The 19699-nt window shown below is 44.4% G+C and overlaps 1 protein-coding gene across 1 annotated transcript in view; it reads right to left on the bottom strand.

Annotated features, from left to right (window-relative positions):
* Nucleotides 1-241: 241 nt before the first annotated feature.
* Nucleotides 242-19699, bottom strand: part of LOC147891140 (excitatory amino acid transporter) — a 51426-nt gene continuing 31968 nt past the window's right edge. Inside the window, exon 3 of the mRNA XM_087389965.1 lies at nt 242-458. Within this exon, the coding sequence (XP_087246091.1) occupies nt 433-458 (26 nt within the window). The 3' untranslated portion in view covers nt 242-432. The remainder of the gene's footprint in view (nt 459-19699) is intronic.

The following is a 19699-nucleotide window of genomic DNA, read 5'->3' as shown; positions in this document are numbered from 1 at the left end:
CATAAGGCTTTAAGATTGCACTTTCCATAGTTCTTGCTCTTCCAAGAATCTATTAACGCATGCAAAATAGGCATGCTTGCTAATGTTTTTCCTAGGCACGCTGAATTATTGAAAAGGACTATGAAATTCATTTAGGGATAGCAACGTTTTACCAAAAACGATCCTTGTTGCTAAAAAAGGTGGCATAGCTACTCTCAAGTTGCCACAACCCCCAGAAATAAATAACTGCTCATAGACAAACAAAACCAAACAAAAAAATGGTATATTTATGGTAATTTTTCAAGATGAGAAAAACAAACAGGGCTGTATTCAAGTATTTAGTCCAGTTCATATCATGCATATGCTTTTGTGGGAGACTTTGAATGTTTGTTAACTATAAACACATCCCTGTCATTTGATCTGAAACCATTCACTCAACGTAGCAAATGCATGCTAGTCCCTTACAGCCCTGATAGTTCCTGCCAAAAGAAACAACAAAAAACAAATCCTTAGAACCAACCGGTGGAAATTCACACAACATCACATGCCGAGCACTCTTTCAAGGGGAGCTGGGTTAGCTAAACAGCTTCCACAAAGCTTGAATCTAGACCATCACAAAAACAAAAACTGAAAGCTATAAATAAGCATGCACCCCCAAACACCCAATTGGGGGAAAAACACAGAAAACATAATAGCTTTGCAAGCAAAACTAAGCTGGAGTTCTTTTCAGTCACCTTGCATAAGCCCATCGACATAGCTGGTTTCACCCAAAAAAGAGAAAATGCCCTAAGTGGAAGACAACAATGCCGATGGCTCACACCCCTTGCTCTACTATCCCTGTGATCTCAAGATGAAAATTAACAAGCTTTCATATGTAAAGCCACAAAGATTTACCTTTTTCAGCTTTCACCATGCCTAAGAACAACTCTCCATAACTATACATGCAGGGTGGTCTCGCTTGCAACATACATTGTGTCTTAATTAATTGGGGACTGCCCACCTCTGCTGATGTGCACATGAGGAGATGAATCCTAAGAATGCGCTCCACCTATTCTACAACAAAAAAGGTGTAGAACAGCCACAGCCTAAGCCAATCATGTAGTTTTTTCCCTGCAAGCTCATTTCCTCAAGGACGCCTAAATCCTGTCCAACCACCTGACATGAAAACAAGAGGCTCATACCTCAACAGATAAAATTGAATACAAACCCTTGAAGGATGAAAAGGACTGGTTATCATAAGTGGACACTGAGAGAGACCATCTGATATTGGGTCATGTCAAGGGGTAGAATAAGATACCTCATAAGCACCAATTGGAGGAAATAAACAGAACATAGCAAAGAGGACACAGTTTTATGTAACAAAAGCTCTCCCAGCCAAGGGATCTGTAGCATTCCAATAAAGAAGCTTGTGATACTCCAAGAACCGAAAAGTGTCCCTATGTGCTGCCAGATGATAATCACTCAAATCCAGCTGCTTCCCCACACTGTGAGGTCCCACATTCATCCACACTCAAATTGTAATTAAATAATTTTTGTCACGGAAGCACAGAAAAGAATTTCATATATGATATGTCGTCTTTCTCTATTGAGGAATCCATGCATTTTGCTATCTCATACACAAAACTTGATTTTATATTTCCTGCAAGTCACTAACTCAAAGATAGGCCCCAAACCTTGCATCTCTGGCTCTTTAAAAAAGGTTCAAAGCTGCAAACATAAGAAGAAAGTCAAAAGGGAGCTAGAGAACTCGAAGCCTACTTCAACTCCCATGGAACCAAGGTTGAGGCTGTTATTGCATGATGCAAGTGAACCTTTCGATGGCATTGTATACAATTAGGCCGTTGGATGCCAAATTTATCTATGTAATGCCCATCCAGATATTCAGTTCAGTGTAATCCAGTTAATCAGGTATATGCACAGCCCAAAGACACAGCATTGGTGTGTTGTAAAGCGTGTTTCAGATATTTGCAAGGTACTCAGTCTCCTGGTCTGTTCTATGCCAAGGAGGGTGACTTTGAGCTTTCAGTGATTCAGATTGGAAATTGTTTCTTTATTGGCATTCCTTGGTAGAGCAAGAAACAATCCAGTGTGCCAACATCATCCTGTGAAGCTGAGTACACAGCAACCTTCACGACTACAGTTGAATGTGTATGGCTCAAGGAATTGAATGGCAGATTGTTACGCTCTAGCTGAGGTAGCATGACCTCGGAAGAATCAGTCGACATCTCCCTTAAAGGATCTATCTTTGTAATATATTTGTTTGCGCTTCATGTAAACGATCGGGAGGGAATTAATGTCAAGGTCCTAGGTGAGGGCTGATAGCACCAGACTAGGTAGATCTAAGGCCAAGGGCCTAATGCAAAGGTTGTGCCTAGGGGCAAAGAGTTTAAATGCATCCCAAAAGAGAGGTGAAATGTTGCATTAGGAAGGCCCTATATGGATGACATGTGGCATCTAGATCTATCTAGGGAATTGGGGCTTGTTGAGGCTAGAGAGAGAAGAGAAGGTTTTTCACGTATGATTTCGAACGGAATATCTCTGTCTGCTCATCAGCTTCAGCAAGATTTGGCTGGGAGGAAATGTTGCATTAGGAAGGCCCTATATGGATGACATGTGGCATCTAGATCTATCTAGGGAATTGGGGCTTGTTGAGGCTAGAGAGAGAAGAGAAGGTTTTTCACGTATGATTTCGAACGGAATATCTCTGTCTGCTCATCAGCTTCAGCAAGATTTGGCTGGGAGGTGATTCATGGTGCTGCTCCCGTGATACGAAGTAGAGATTAGATAAGAGTGCTTGACATTTGGTATCAGAGCCAAGGCTACGAAGTGGAGGGGACTGCACGACGATGACGAACGGGCAGCGTGAGCTCGAGGTACAGGCCTAGACAGCCCTGGTGGCTAACGATGGAAAGGCGTGGAGCGTTGGTGGCGAGTCGTCCAACGGTGACCTTCACGTGATGGATAGAGGGGATGGTCGAAGGACCTGAGCGCCAAATCGACGGGCTGACTCTGTGATGCTGCGACGTGACGAGGGACAACTGGCTTACGTATCGATTGGCGCTGGATTACATTAACGGAGATTCCATGCGGGCATTCGACGAATGGTGAAGTGATCTATGACGGACGGAAGGTTTGTCGACAACCTTCCCGCTGAGAGTCGTCGCTGGAGCTTGGGGGTCCCGTAAGGCAGTGACGGACAGCCGGCCTGGAGCATAGGTGGAGCGGCTGGTGATCTGCGACGTCCACGAATTAGGAAAGGGGGCTGTTGGCGCTCCCGCAACTACAACGAAATCAGAGAGGGGGTTGCCCGTGACGACGGACAGCACGAGTTCGTGAGCAAGGAGGCCATCTGGCCCGAATAGCCCGATAGACAAAGAGAGAGAGTGCCTAACATCATTGGTTAGTTCGTGACGGCGCCTGATCAACGCAGTGCACTAGTCGAACGACAAAAGGTGGACGAACGTCATCCGTCTCATCTTAACACCGTTTGGAACGCAGAGGTGGCGCAGAGCAAGCTGGCTAGCCCATGATTTGCTGCTTTGGCACACGTGTGCTCAGAGATCTCCAACGCCAAGCAACCTGCTCGTAAGCAGTGACTGGGGCGACGATCCAGCGACACTCTGGGACGCAGAAGGAGCGCAGGGCTTGAACAGGGTAAGCAAGTATAAAAGGCCGCGCAAACACAGATCAGTGTCGAGGGAGATCCAAGGCTGTGACTGCGGACTGTTGGCGGGATTTACAGGGAACCAAGAAGTGGTGAAATCGTTGATGACCAGGGAGCTTTCTTTGACCTCCATTAGTTTCGTGGTGTTGTTTTTTTTCTTCTCGATTTAGTCGGGTGGTGCTCTACTTTCATAGACAGGATCTCGTGAATGATCAGCCTGCATGAGGCTTTAATACTGTAGCAGGGACAGATTATGCCTGTGTGCTTCAGTCAGAGTCAGTTTGCAAGAATTTCCCTAGTATAGGGAAAAGCGCCATCTAAGATATATGCCTGTGTTAAATGCCTGATCAGTGTGAATGTGGGATTGCAGGAATTCCCTAGTATAGGGAATTGTGTCAGACTGTTAGTACACTGAATTGTGTCAGCTTGTAAATACAGCTTTCTAGTGGTGTTTTTTTTTTTTTTTTTAAACCCACAAATCAAAACAAAACAAACCAAAACACCCATTGACCAGAATGGAAGCAGAAGAAGGAGCTTCCTCGCGCCCAGTAGCTCATACTTTATCTGGCAGGATTGCATTGCTGGAGGATGCCTTGCAACAGTTGTTAGCGCAGCAATTACAGGCCAATGCAGGGCAGTCCGAACTTAGGAGAGCGATACATAGTATGTCTGCCAGACCTTCTCGAGAGGAGAAGGGAAAGGCTCCAATGGAACCGGAGTCTAGTGTCCATACGGTCGAGCCTAGGAAGGCTAAAGTGCCAAATATTGCCAATTACAGACCGGAAAAGTATTCTGGTCGGATGAACGACCGTAGCTCCGATGTCATTGAGACCTCGTTACACAAATGGGACAAGGCGTTCGCCATTTGTGAAATCAAAAATGACATCAAGCAAATCCGTGAGGCCACCCACATGTTTAGTGAGGCAGCGGATCGGTGGTGGATTAAACAACAAAAAGATGGTATAGCATCCACTACCTGGGAGGGGTTTAAAAGAGAGTTCAGGAAACACTTCTTACCTCCTGACGAAGAATCCCGAGCTTGGGATCAATATAGAAACCTTCGTCAGAGGAATTTATCAGTGGCAGAATACACTGATAAGTTTCGAGAGAGTGTAATGAAGGTTGACGAACCCCTGCCTCAATCAATCCAAATGAAAGATTTCATATTTGGATTGAATGATCGAATAAAAATGGAAGTTCGGGCTAAGTACGTGAACACGTTAGATGATGCAATAGCTATAGCCATGAACTATGAGGATGCCAAGGGTAGCAAGCCAAGTGGGTTTACACAGGTCGGGACCCAGTATGGGTATCCGAAGAAATCTAGGTTTAAGAAGAAGTGGACTAGTAGAGGGAGTGGTTCTCAGCCGAGTGGTCAAGCCAAGCAGGCGAAACCGGCTGAAACTCCTAAACCAAGTACCACCATTGGAGTGAAAAGAAAAGTAACCCCAATGGCAGCCCGGGCTTGGTCTAAGTCTCCCTTGAACCCAGAACAAAGGGAAAAAGCGAGGAGAGAAGGCTTATGTTTTGGTTGCCTTCAGCCTCATCAGTGGAAGGATTGTCCACGTAACAAAGATCGTCGGATGGCTGAGATGGTGATCTCACAGTGCGACGTGGAGATGGAGGGAAGTTCCAGAGCGGAAGAGATGCAGATTCAGCTAGCGGGATCTTCTCAGAGGTTAGTACCTTGTTTGTTATGTGTGTCTGTTGCTAAGCTAGTGACGAGTGCACCTGATAACATCCTATCTAAGCCCACAGCAACGGGGTATACAGCCTTTAATGATACGGAGTTAATTAAAATGAAAGGGCAAGTGGCCAATCATGATGTCATTGTGTTGTTTGACTCAGCGTCAACTCACAATGTGATTAACTCCAAGCTCGTGAAGAGACTGAAATTAAAGACAAGTCCATCTGACTATGTGTATACAGTCAAGGATGACAGATGGAAGTTCAACTGAAGTATGGGACCAAAGGCTTACCCAGTTGGAACTTCGGATTCACGACTATGCTGAGAAGCTTGATTTTGAAATGACCAAGCTTTCTCATGCAGATATAACCCTGGGTATGGCGTGGCATTCTAGGAAGAATCCAGCCATTGATTGGAAAAAGCACGTATATCAATTCAAGATGAATGATGTGCTTTATGTCTTGCGAGGTAAAAAAGATATACCTCAGGGAACGTTGGTTTCCATGATGGAAATCCGAAAAGCTCAAGTAGAGTTTTTATTCCTTTGCACAGCATCGGTAGAGCCGGTTGATGATTCTTCGGCTAGCACTGATGTTACGCAAAGTGATGAGATGGCCAAGCTGGCTAATCTTATAACAGAGGAGTTCTCTGAATGTTTTAGGGATGAACTACCTTATGGGTTACCTCCAGAGCGGAAAGTTCAGCATAAGATTGAACCGATCCCGGGGGCAGAACCTGTAAATAGACCTCCCTATAGAATGAGTTTTACTGAAGAGGCGGAGGTGCGTAGACAACTAGAAGAATACCTCAAGTTGGGGCAGATTCAACCAAGTTTCTCACCTTTTGCTTCGCCAGTGATATTAAAGAAGAAAAAGGATGATACGTTTCGCCTCTGTATAGATTACAGAGCATTGAATAATATCACTGTTAAGCACAGGTATCCGATGGCTCGTGCTAGATGCATTACATGGAGCCGTGGTTTTCAGCAAGATAGATCTTAAGTGTGGCTACCATCAAATCCGGATTAGAGCCGAGTATGTGCATAAAACCGCTTTCAGAAGCAGGTTTGGTTATTATGAGTTTTTGGTAATGCCCTTCGGACTTACCAATGCTCCAACGACATTCGTCATGCTTATGAACGATTTACGTCCGTATATCGGAAAGTTCGTAGTACATTTTATTGACGATATTCTGATATTCAGTAAAAGTATTACTGAGCATCGCGAACACTTAAGAATAGTGTTCAGTACTTTGAGGAAAGCCAGTCTTTATGTAAATAGAAAGAAAACTATACTGTGTATGGTTCGGCTTGAATATTTAGGATTCATAATTACTCCACAGGGGGTAGAAATGGATCCGAAGAAAGTGGCTGCGATACTAGCTTGGCCAATCCCTTAGAGTCTGACCGCGTTGTGATCATTCTTGGGATTTGTCCAGTTTTATAGAAGGCATATCAAAGGATATTCCGAAATAGTATCGCCATTGACTGATCTGACCTCAGAGAAAGTACCTTTTATTTGGGGACAGAATCAACAAGAAAGTTTTAACACCATAAAACAAGCTGTGGTCACAGGACCGGTGTTAAAAATAGTTGATCCCCAGAAACCGTTGTTCCTGAAAACCGATGCAAGTGGCATTGCGGTAGGAGCAGTTCTCCTTCAAGAGGGAAGGCCAGTAGCCTTGGAAAGCAAGAAGCTTTCTCCCTCTCAAAGGAATTGGCCAACTCATGAATTGGAGTTGTATGCTGTTATCCATGCTTTGAAAACATGGAGGCATTATTTGTATAGTTCAGAGTTTTATGTGGATGTGGATCATGATACTCTGAAACATTTTTGTAAACAGCCTGACTTGAGGGGCCGCCAAGCTAGGTGGGCAGAGCTCATGCAGGAGTTTAATTTAACGATTCGGTACCGAAGAGGAAAAGACAATAAGGTTGCTGATGCGTTGTCTCGCATTATGCACAACCTGAGTTTCACGGTATTAGAGAGTGCTCTAATGACCGAGATTAGAGAAACTCAAAAAGTGGACGAGTTTGTCCAGAGCTTATGGCCTAAGGCTCATGTGTTAAAACCCGGGGAAAATGAAAAGGATGACCTAGCATCCAGAAAAGGCCAAACTTATGCAAGATATACCATAAGGAATGGTATGCTAGAAAGAAATGGCAAGGTTGTAGTACCTAGTCAGAATGATCTCAGGCAGAGAGTCATTCGACAGTGCCATGATAGCCCGTGTGCGGGACACCCAGGAGTCGAGAAGACATATGATCTCGTGAAGCGAGATTTCTTTTGGCCAAAGATGAAAAAGCATATTCATGAATATGTGACACGGTGTTTCTCGTGTCAGGTAAGTAAGGCCGAGCGGGTGAAGCCACCCGGACTTTTACAGCCCTTGGAAATACCACTAAGTAAGTGGGAGAGCATTTCCATGGACTTTATTGTAGGGCTGCCTACGACACAAGGAGGGTATGATTCTATCCTTGTGGTGGTTGATCGTCTAACCAAGATGGCTCACTTCATTCCGACTAGGGAGTCTGTTAGTGCCCCGCAAGTGGTGGATTTGTTCATCAGACATATATTTCGTCTGCATGGATTGCCTAGATCCATAGTGTCAGACAGAGATGTCAGATTTACCGGTCATTTTTGGACGGCGGTATTTGAGACACTAAGGACTGAGTTGGGAATGAGTAGTGGGGATCATCCTGAGACGGATGGTCAGACGGAGAGAGTCAATCAGACTTTAGAGGATATGCTGAGGGCATATGTGTCATTGAGGCAACATACATGGGACAAGTGGTTGCCATTGTTGGAGTTTCCCTACAATGATAGGAAACATTCCTCTATCGGGTTCAGTCCGTTTGAGCTGAACTATGGTTATAGACCAGCAAATCCAACTATAGTTGGGGTACCTCAGAAAGTGCCTAGTGCCACGAACTTTGTCGTTCAGATGCGGGAGATGCTAGCACTTGCGAGAGCTAATATCCGCCAGGCTATGGATAGAGCCAAGGTGTATGCGGATAAAAACCACTCTATAAGAGTATTTAAGGAAGGAGAAAAAGTTTTTCTCAGAGTTCCTTCGCACTCGAAGTCATTGACTTCAGGAGAGTGTGCTAAGTTATCACCTCGATACTGTAGGCCGTGGTTAATTCTAAAGAGAAAAGGCAGTGTAGCCTATAAATTAGAATTGCCAGGGGTGTAAGGTGCACCCGGTTTTTCATGTTTCGCGCTTAAAGAAATTTTTACATACAGGTGACTCACTAATCGAAGGTGTGGTTTGGTTTCAGGAGATAGAGGATATTGCAAGGCGCAAACCAACAAGAATCCTGGACCGAGGAACAATGCAAATACGAAATCGGCAGATACCCACGGTGTTGGTTGCATGGCATGGTCAGCCTCTATCCGAAGCTACCTGGGAATCCGTATATCAGTTGCGGAGAGTGTTCCCAGATTTTATCATCGAGGACGCTGACGTCTGAAGAGGGAAGGAATGTTACGCTCTAGCTGAGGTAGCATGACCTCGGAAGAATCAGTCGACATCTCCCTTAAAGGATCTATCTTTGTTTGCGCTTCATGTAAATGATCGGGAGGGAATTAATGTCAAGGTCCTAGGTGAGGGTTGAGGCTCTAGAGAGAAGAGAAGGTTTTTCACGTATGATTTCGAACGGAATATTTCTGTCTGCTCATCAGCTTCAGCAAGATTTGGCTGGGAGGTGATTCATGGTGCTGCTCCCGTGATACGAAGTAGAGATTAGATAAGAGTGCTTGACACAGATCTTTGTGATGGTTTGCAGCCATTTACTCCCATACTCATTAAAAGTCAGAGTGCTATTTGTGAGAAAAAGCAAGAGAGCAAGAGTGAGCAAGATGGAGAGTGAGCTGAACGTAGTTCACTCCCAAGATGTACTGAACTGAAGTGAATGAAGTGTGTGTACAAGGAAAGAGATAAGGGTTTTGTCACTTAGACAAGACCCTATCTAATCACTAACCGTAGTCAGAGATTAGACCGTAGTTAGGGGGAAAAACCTCTAAGAGGGAAAAGTGTCCTAACTCACTTATTACATTACATTGGCCACTGCCTAGAATATATTAATAATTTAACACCCCCTGCAGTGCCAATGTGGTGTACAAGGTAGTGATCAATCACCAAAAGGAGATAAGTTTAGGGCACTGCGAAATGCATCAAACAGTGATTTCTCTCTCTGTCAAGAGGTTCATTATACCTCACATTCGGTCATGCAAGACATCTATGGCAGCTTGGGAGATACTAGAGAGTATGTTTGCAGCAAGAAATGATGCTAGAGTTTCCTTTTTGAAGTGAGAGCTTTCCCATACGCATATGAATGAGGGAGGTTCCATGAATTCTCACCTCACAAAGCTTCAGGACTTGAGGGAACAGTTGCTGAATATTGATGAAGTCATTCCGGATTCAGAGATGATCACCACCACTCTGAACTCTCTTCCTGAGTCCTATCTTGGTTTCCACACCTCGCTGAATTTGTCATTGAGGGGGGGCAGCAATCCTCTCTCTTTTCACGAGTTGGTAGGACTTCTGTTGTAGCCTGTAGGAGGAGCAGACTCGCAGAAATATAGTAACCCGGGCTTGCGAGCATCCCATGCTTTCCAAATTCAAGCCCAAGGGTAAAGGGCAGCAAAAGCGACATGCCAATCAGCCCACAAATCAGCATAAAGCTGATTCAGGACAGCCCTCTTATAAGGCAAAGGGTGATGTAGATAAGCAGAAAAAGAAGGGCATTTGTCATTGTTGCAAGAAGCCAGGTCATTATATTGGAGAATGCAAGAAGCGCATAGCCAAAGAGAAGAAAATGGATTCAGGTATGGCTGTGTCAGATGCATTAGCTCCTCATTCTCATGATGGGGAAGATGTTGCAGCCAACTTTGTGGAAGAGCACTATGCTTTTCTGTCTTGCACTTCAGATTTATCAGTGGGTAGTTCAGATGCTACCCATATGCTTTTTTGACTTGCAGCTATGATCCTTCAAAGGATGCATGCTCTCTCAATGTCAATGAGAGACACTGAATACTTGGTATTTTGATAACAGTGCTTCAAAGCACATCACTTCCAAGAAGAGTCTGTTTGTATCTCTGCATCCTCCACCCACCAAAAAGAAGGTGACTCGTGCAAATAATTCTTCTTATTCAGTGTGTGGAGTGGGAGACATTATTCTCACATCCACTGATGGCACAGATTTCAGAATTTCAGATGTTCTCTATGTGCCAGGCATAAAGAAGAATTTGCTTTCAGTGTCCTCACTCAATAGAGGAGGATTTCAGGTCGTTTTTTATGATGACAAGTGCGTAGTCAGAGACAAAGAGAATGGCTATGCTTTGATGTTGTCTAGCACTTTGTATCGGGGTCTTTTTCAGCTTGATCTATATGAAAAAAGATCCGATCTTGCATTATTAGTGAGCACTCCCACTGCTGCGATGCAGAATGCGGAGTTATGGCAGCTTCCTTAGAGGCATGATATGGTTGATGCATTGCCTCCTTTGGAGTCGCCTCCTCCTCATGCATGTGAAGGTTGCATCCTTGGCAAGATGCATAGACTTCCTTTTAAGAAGGATGGTGCTGATGTTCTCTATGTGCCAGGCATAAAGAAGAATTTGCTTTCAATGTCCTCACTCAATAGAGGAGGATTTCATGTTGTTTTTTATGATGATAAGTGCGTAGTCAGAGACAAAGAGAATGGCTATGCTTTGATGTTCTCTGGCACTTTGTATCGGGGTCTTTTTCAGCTTGATCTATATGAAAAAAGATCCGATCTTACATTATTAGTGAGCACTTCCACTGCTGCGATGCAGAATGCGGAGTTATGGCATGCTAGGTATGGGCACATGAGCTATGTCAGCTTAATGACACTTTAGAGGCATGATATGGTTGATGCATTGCCTCCTTTGGAGTCGCCTTCTCCTCATGCATGTGAAGGTTGCATCCTAAGCAAGATGCATAGACTTCCTTTCAAGAAGGATGGTGCAGTGAAAGCTACACGAAAATTACAGCTAATTCACAGTGATGTCTGCGGTCCCATGAGGACACCTGCTTTAGGGGGTTATCTCTATTTTGTTACATTCATAGATGACTTCACCAACTACACTTGGGTCTATGGTCTCAAGGCAAAATCAAAAGTGTTTATGCATTTCAAACACTTTGTGGCTATGGTTGAGAATGAGACAAGACTCAAGGTTGAAACGAACCTGTTTCTATCTCTTTCCTAGTCCAAGTGAATCACGGGCGATGGCATATCGTTTTTCCTCCCAACCTTGCTCTCATGGATCGCATTTTTTCAACAGAGATACGTAATTTTTTGCCTCATGCATATCCACAAAACCCACAACTCCCTAGATGGTTCCCTCTGCCACATGTCATCATTTTAGCCCTTTTTACTTGGTACACCATTTACCCCTCTCTTGGGGCACAATTAAACCATTTGCCCCTTGGCATTATTAGGTGCACCTAGGCCTTAGCACTCAGAACCACCTAGTCAATGCCATTACACCCTCACCTAGGACCTTGGCAGTTACTTCTCTTGACCATTTTATTTACGCACATTAAATATTACAGAAGTCGGTCATCTAAGAGAAAATGCCCACCGATCTTTCCGAGGTCATGCTATCTCGGCTAGAGCATAACATTCCTTCCCTCTTCAAGCATCAGCGTCCTCGATGATGAAATCTGGGAACACTCTCCGCAATTGGTATACGGATTCCCAGGTAGCTTCCGATAGAGGTAGACCATGCCATGCAACCAACACTGTGGGGATCTTCCGATTGCGCACTTGCATTGTTCCTCGGTCTAGGATTCTTGTTGGTTTGTGTCTTGCATTATCCTCTATCTCCTGAAACAAAACCACACCTTCGATTAGTGAGTCACCAGTATGCAAAAATTTCTTTAAACGAGAAACATGAAACACTGGGTGCACCTTAGACCCCGGTGGTAATTCTAATTTATAGGCTACCTTGCCTATTCTTTTTAGAATTAACCACGGCCCACAGTATCGAGGTGATAACTTAGCACACTCTCCTGAAGTCAACGACTTCGAGTGCGAAGGAACTCTGAAAAAACTTTTTCTCCTTCCTTAAATACTCTTATAGACTGGTTTTCATCCACATACACCTTGGCTCTATCCATAGCCTGGCGGATATTAGCTCTCGCAAGTGCTAGCATCTCCCGCATCTGAACCACAAAGTTCGCGGCACTAGGCACTTTCTGAGGTACTCCAACTATAGTTGGATTTGCTAGTCTATAACCATAGTTCAGCTCAAACGGACTGAAGCCGGTAGAGGAATGTTTCCTATCACTGTAGGCAAACTCTAACAATGGCAACCACTTGTCCCACGTATGTTGCCTCAATGACACATATGCCCTCAGCATATCCTCTAAAGTCTGGTTGACTCTCTCCGTCTGACCATCCGTCTCAGGATGATCCCCACTACTCATTCCCAACTCAGTCCTTAGTGTCTCAAATACCACTGTCCAAAAATGACCGGTAAATCTGACAGCTCTGTCTGACACTATAGATCTCGACAATCCATGCAGACGAAATATATGTCTAATAAACAAATCCGCCACTTGCGGGGCACTAACAGACTCTCTAGTCGGAATGAAGTGAGCCATCTTGGTTAGACGATCAACCACCACAAGGATAGAATCATACCCTCCTTGTGTCGTAGGCAGCCCTACAATAAAGTCCATGGAAATGCTCTCCCACTTACTTAGTGGTATTTCCAAGGGCTGTAAAAGTCCGGGTGGCTTCACCCGCTCGGCCTTGCTTACCTGACACGAGAAACACCGTGTCACATATTCATGAATATGCTTTTTCATCTTTGGCCAAAAGAAATCTCGCTTCACGATATCATATGTCTTCTCGACTCCTGGATGTCCCGCACACGGGCTATCATGGCACTGTCGAATGACTCTCTGCCTGAGATCATTCTGACTAGGTACTATAACCTTGCCATTTCTTTTCAGCATACCATCCCTTATGGTATATCTTGCATATGTTTGGCCTTTTCTGGATGCCAGGTCATCCTTTTCATTTTCCCCGGGTTTTAACACATGAGCCTTAGGCCATAAGCTCTGGACAAACTCATCCACCTTTTGAGTTTCTCTTATCTCGGTCATTAGAGCACTCTCTAATACCGTGAAACTCAGGTTGTGCATAATGCGAGACAACGCATCAGCAACCTTATTGTCTTTTCCTCTTCGGTACCGAATCGTTAAATTAAACTCCAGCATGAGCTCTGCCCACCTAGCTTGGCGGCCCCTCAAGTCAGGCTGTTTACAAAAATGTTTCAGAGTATCATGATCCACATCCACATAAAAATCTGAACCATACAAATAATGCCTCCATGTTTTCAAAGCATGGATAACAGCATACAACTCCAATATACAACTCCAATTCATGAGTTGGCCAATTCCTTTGAGACGGAGAAAGCTTCTTGCTTTCGAAGGCTACTGGCCTTCCCTCTTGAAGGAGAGCTGCTCCTACCGCAATGCCACTTACATCGGTTTCCAGGAACAACGGTTTCTGGGGATCAACTATTTTTAACACCGGTCCTGAGACCACAGATTGTTTTATGGTGTTAAAACTTTCTTGTTGATTTTGTCCCCAAATAAAAGGTACTTTCTCTGAGGTCAGATCAGCCAATGGCAATACTATTTCGGAATATCCTTTGATATGCCTTCTATAAAACTGGACAAATCCCAAGAATGATCGCAACGCGGTCAGACTCCGAGGGATTGGCCAACTTAGTATCGCAGCCACTTTCTTCGGATCCATTTCTACCCCCTGTGGAGTAATTATGAATCCTAAATATTCAAGCCTAACCATACACAGTATAGTTTTCTTTCTATTTACATAAAGACTGGCTTTCCTCAAAGTACTAAACACTATTCTTAAGTGTTCACGATGCTCAGTAATACTTTTACTGAATATCAGAATATCGTCAATAAAATGTACTACGAACTTTCCGATATACGGACATAGTAAATCGTTCATAAGCATGACGAATGTCGCTGGAGCATTGGTAAGTCCGAAGGGCATTACCAAAAACTCATAATGACCAAACTTGCTTCTGAAAGCGGTTTTATGCACATCCTCGGCTCTAATCCGGATTTGATGGTAGCCACACTTAAGATCTATCTTGCTGAAAACCACGGCTCCATGTAATGCATCTAGCACGAGCCATCGGATACCTGTGCTTAACAGTGATATTATTCAATGCTCTGTAATCTATACAGAGGCGAAACGTATCATCCTTTTTCTTCTTTAATATCACTGACGAAGCAAAAGGTGAGAAACTTGGTTGAATCTGCCCCAACCTGAGGTATTCTTCTAGTTGTCTACGCACCTCCGCCTCTTCAGTAAAACTCATTCTATAGGGAGGTCTATTTACAGGTTCTGCCCCCGGGATCAGTTCAATCTTATGCTGAACTTTCCACTCTGGAGGTAACCCATAAGGTAGTTCAACCCTAAAACATTCAGAGAACTTCTCTGATATCTCTTTAGCCAACTCGGCCATTTTCCCATCTTGGGTAGCCTCAGTGCTAGTCGATGCATCATCAATCGACTCTACCGATGCTATACACAGACACAGAAACTCTTTCGGAGTCTTCCGAATTTCCATGGCTGAAATCAATGGTCCTCGAGGTAAATCCTTTTCATCTCGCAAAACATATTCTACCCCGTTCATCTTGAACTGGTAAATATGCTTTTTCCAATCAATGGCTGGATTTTTCCAAAAATGCCAAGCCATGCCTAGGGCTATATCTGCGTGAGTAAGTCTGGTCAATTCAAAGTCCAGCTTCTCAACATAGTCCTGAATTCGAAGTTCCAACTGGGTAACCCTTTGGTCCCATACTTCAGTTGAACTTCCGTCCGCCATCCTGACCTTATAAGCATAGTCAGACGGACTAGTTTTCAACTTGAGCCTCTTAATAAGCTTTGAGTTAATTACATTGTGTGTTGACGCTGAGTCAAACAACACAATCACATCATGACTGGCTACTTGCCCTTTCATTTTAATCAACTCGGGCTCATCGAAAACCGTATACCCCGTTGCTGCGGGTTTTGAAAGGATGTTATCAGGTGCACCGCTTACTAACTTAGTAACAGACACACTTAACAATACAGGTACTAACCTCTGAGAAGGTCCCGCCAATTGCATCTGCATATGTTCCGCGTCGCATTCAAATATTATCATATTGGCCGTGCGACGGTCTTTATTCAGTGGACAATCTTTCCACTGATGTCGCTGAAGGCAGCCGAAGCACAATCCTTCTTTTCTAACTTTCTCTTTTTGTTCAAAGGTCAACAAGGACTTTGACCAAGCCCAGGCTGCCATTGGAGTTATTTTCCTTTTCACCCCAACAGTGGTACTTGTTTTTGCTGGTCCCTCAACCGGCTTCACCTGCTTGGTTTGGCCACTTGGCTGCGAGACACTTGCCTTTGAAGTCCATTTCCTCTGAAATCCCCCTTTTCTCGGGTACTCATACTGAGTCCTTCCCTGCACAAATCCACTAGATCTGCCTCTGGCATCCTCATAGTTCAGGGCTACTGCAATATATTCATCTAATGTAGTCACATATTTAGCTCGAACTTCCATTTTAATTTTGTCGTTCAGTCCATAGATATAGTCTTTTAACTGAACCGGCATAGGGAGAGAGTCTGTTATTTTCATGACACATTCCCTTAACTTGTCAGTGTACTCTGCCACCGACAGACCCTTCTGACGAAGATTTCTATAAGCATCCCAAGCTCGGGACTCTTCATCAGGTGTAAGAAAGTGTTTCTTAAATTCAGCTTTAAACCCTTCCCAGGTGGTAGGAGCAACTTGATCTTTCTGTTGCTTTATCCACCATCTATCCGCTGCCTCAATAAACAGGTGAGTGGCCTCACGGATTTTCTTTAGATCAGATTTGATTTCACAAATGGCAAAGGCTTCTTCCCACTTGTGTAACCAAACCTCGATCACATCAGAACTGCGCTCGGTCATCCGACCAACGTACTTCTCCGGTCTATAGTTGGCAATATTGGGCACCTTGACCCTCGCACGCTCTAATGAATGTATACTGGGCTCTGGCTCTGCTGGAGCTTTGCCCTTATCAATTCTAGATGGCCTAGCTGACAAGGCTTGCACCATCTCCCTAATCTCATTCTGACCAGCATTCACTTGAAGCTGCTGGTTCATAATTTGCTGTAAAGCATCTTCTAATACCGAAATCCTACCTACCAGAGTAGGTGTTGTGTGATGGGACCTTTGTTGTGTAGACCGTGCTATAGACTCAACTAGGATTCACCCTGGAATCTTGTCCTTCTGCCTCCATAGTTTCAAAAGGGAAAATAGTTTTTTTTTTTTCAGATTCCCCTTTTGTTATGCAGGAATAATAAACGACAGCCTCTGCTGTACAGAACAAATCGACTACAACTCAAATTTTGACAAAAAAAGGAAAAGAATTGCTCCCTGGCATCTCCACGCAATCCGAGTTCATACGCTCCTCTTTCTCAGATGTACAGTCTCCCCTCTTCCAGAATCCCGTGCCTGTTGTAAACCCACCTGAAGTAACCTATTGATTGACGTGACGCCTTTGCACTACGTAGACTATCATCCCACTCCACTCCACACGGGCGCTACCTTTTCTTCCATCTCTCAACACCTGGATGTGCCTTCAGAATGCTACACGTTTCAGTATGGAACAGTAGACACCTAACGATTCGGTCCGCACTTGACAGTGACCAGAAGCCCCTGAACTTCTTCTAGATTTCCATTGTGCCGGAAACTGAAATCGAGGACCACCATCTCATGTTGACACAAGTACGCTTATGCCACCACACAAAATCCACGCAAAGCCTGCTCGTCAACAGTACGCCATGCCGTCGCAGCACAACGCCAACCTACTCCGTTCATCGACATCCCTCGCAACCCGAACTTGGCCACCACGGGGTCATCGTCACGGGCAACAACCTTGCAATCCGTCGCACGTCACGAGCAGCCGCATTTTTTTTTTCTTCCACGCCTGCTGTCCGTTCGTAGCTTTCGTCACAGCTTACGAACCCCTTCCCTTGGTCTCTTCCCTTGCCTTGAGCTCTGATACCAAAATGAAACGAACCTGTTTCTATCTCTTTCCTAGTCCAAGTCAATCACGGGCGATGGCATATCGTTTTTCCTCCCAGCCTTGCTCTCATGGATCGCATTTTTTCAACAGAGATACGTAATTTTTTGCCTCATGCATATCCACAAAACCCACTACTCCCTAGATGGTTCCCTCTGCCACATGTCATCATTTTAGCCCTTTTTACTTGGTACACCATTTACCCCTCTCTTGGGGCACAATTAAACCATTTGCCCCTTGGCATTATTACACATTTAGGTGCACCTAGGCCTTAGCACTCAGAACCACCTAGTCAATGCCATTACACCCTCACCTAGGACCTTGGCAGTTACTTCTCTTGACCATTTTATTTACCATATTACAGAAGTCGGTCATCTAAGAGAAAATGCCCACCGATCTTTCCGAGGTCATGCTATCTCGGCTAGAGCATAACAAAGGTGCAGACTCTTTGCACAGATCGAGGAGGAGAGTATATGTCTCATGAATTTGAGGCATTTTTGAAAGAGAAAGGCATCACGCATCAGCTTACAGTGAGGCTTACACCTCAATAGAATGGCAAAGTTGAGCGAAAGAATCGCAATGCCATGGAGATGGATAGATGCATGCTTACAAGTAAGAAGTTGCCTCACAGGTTTTGGCTTGAAGGCCTCATGTGTGCCAACTATATTTTGAATCGGGCTCCTATAAAGGCATTAAAGACAATCACTCCCTATGAGGCATGGCATGGGAGAAAGCCTTCAATGGACCATTTCAGAGTTTTTGGTTGTGTTGCATATGCCCACATGCCTGTGGAGTTTTGACACAAGTTGTGAGATAAGGCACTTAATGTGGGATATAGTTCATAAAGCAAAGGCTATCGTCTCTGCTACACACAAGATTTTTCTTAGTAGAGATGTTATATTCTCTGAAAATTCAGCACATACACATGCTGAATTTCAGATTCTAGCTTCTTCAGATAATGTGTTTGAGGGGATGCTTCCTATAGCATTTGATTCCCCCGCTGAGAATTAGAATTTACAGCAACCTCCTCCAGATCCACATGCCCCGATTCAGCCACCGGCTGATTTTGTACCTCCTCAGGGTGTGGATGAAGTTGTCAGGCAAGAGATTCAAGAGATACACCCAGCCAAAACAGTCCCGAATTGGTTGCTTCAGACTCTCAAGGAGAGTAGGCTTGAGGGCCCCATTGCCTGGTAGGACTCGTAGTGCAATAAGGCATGCAGGGGGGGCTCTTTCAGTTGAGACAGCTTATGCAAGAACTCTTCTTGATGAAGAGGAGCCTGACTCTTTTGAAGAAGCAAAGGATAATGTACATTGGATGCATGCCATGCACAATGAGTTGCAGTCCATAGAGAAAAATCAGACTTGGGATGTTGTGGATTTGCCACCAGGTAAGCATGCCATTGGTACCAAGTGGGTTTTCAAGGTAAAAAGGAAACCAGATGGGTCTATTGATAGGTACAAGGCACAGCTGGTCGCCAAAGGCTATGCACATAAGAAGGGCATGGATTATGAGGAGACATTTGCTCCTACATCCCAGATGACCACCATATGGTCAGTTATTGCAATGGCTGCAAATTTTGTGTGGAATGTCCATCAGTTGGACATAAAAACAGCTTCCCTTAATGGGGACTTGCACGAAGAGGTTTATGTCAGGCTATGCACTTCAGGTATGCAATCTTAACAAAGCTTTATATGGGCTGAAACAAGCCCAACGTGCATGGTATGCCAAGATAGATGCATTCCTGGCGAGTAAGGGATTACACAATAGTCCCACGGAAAGCACCCTCTACATCAAGAAGGATGGGGGGGATATTTTGGTCATCATTCTTTATGTAGATGACATGTTGCTCACGAGGTCAAATGAGGATATAATTGCAGATTTTAAGGCTGAGTTGAAAGCTGAATTTGACATGACAGATCTGGGCATGTTAAATTTTTATTTGGGGATCAAGTTTATACAAGACAAGTGTGGCATCGTCATGTTTCAATCCAAGTATGTGCAAAAGCTCTTGGATAGGTTCAACATGCACGATTGTAAGCCTATTGCCACTCCCATGGAGCCGGGGCTGAAGCTTACTATGTATGATGCTGGTGAATCAATGGATGTCACACTTTACAGCTAGGCTATTAAATGCCTCATATACTTGTGCAATACCAAGCCCGATATTCAATATGCAGTCTCTCAGGTGAGCAGATATATGCATAGCCCAAAGACAACGCATTGGCAGGTTGTAAAACGC

Source organism: Dipteris shenzhenensis, chromosome 18 (assembly GCF_047967505.1).
Source record: "Dipteris shenzhenensis isolate YYH24624 ecotype China chromosome 18, Dip_SZ_1.0, whole genome shotgun sequence".
NCBI lineage: Eukaryota > Viridiplantae > Streptophyta > Polypodiopsida > Gleicheniales > Dipteridaceae > Dipteris > Dipteris shenzhenensis.
The sequence above is the reverse complement of the archived record's forward strand: the minus strand, read 5'-3'. Positions and strand labels throughout refer to the sequence as shown.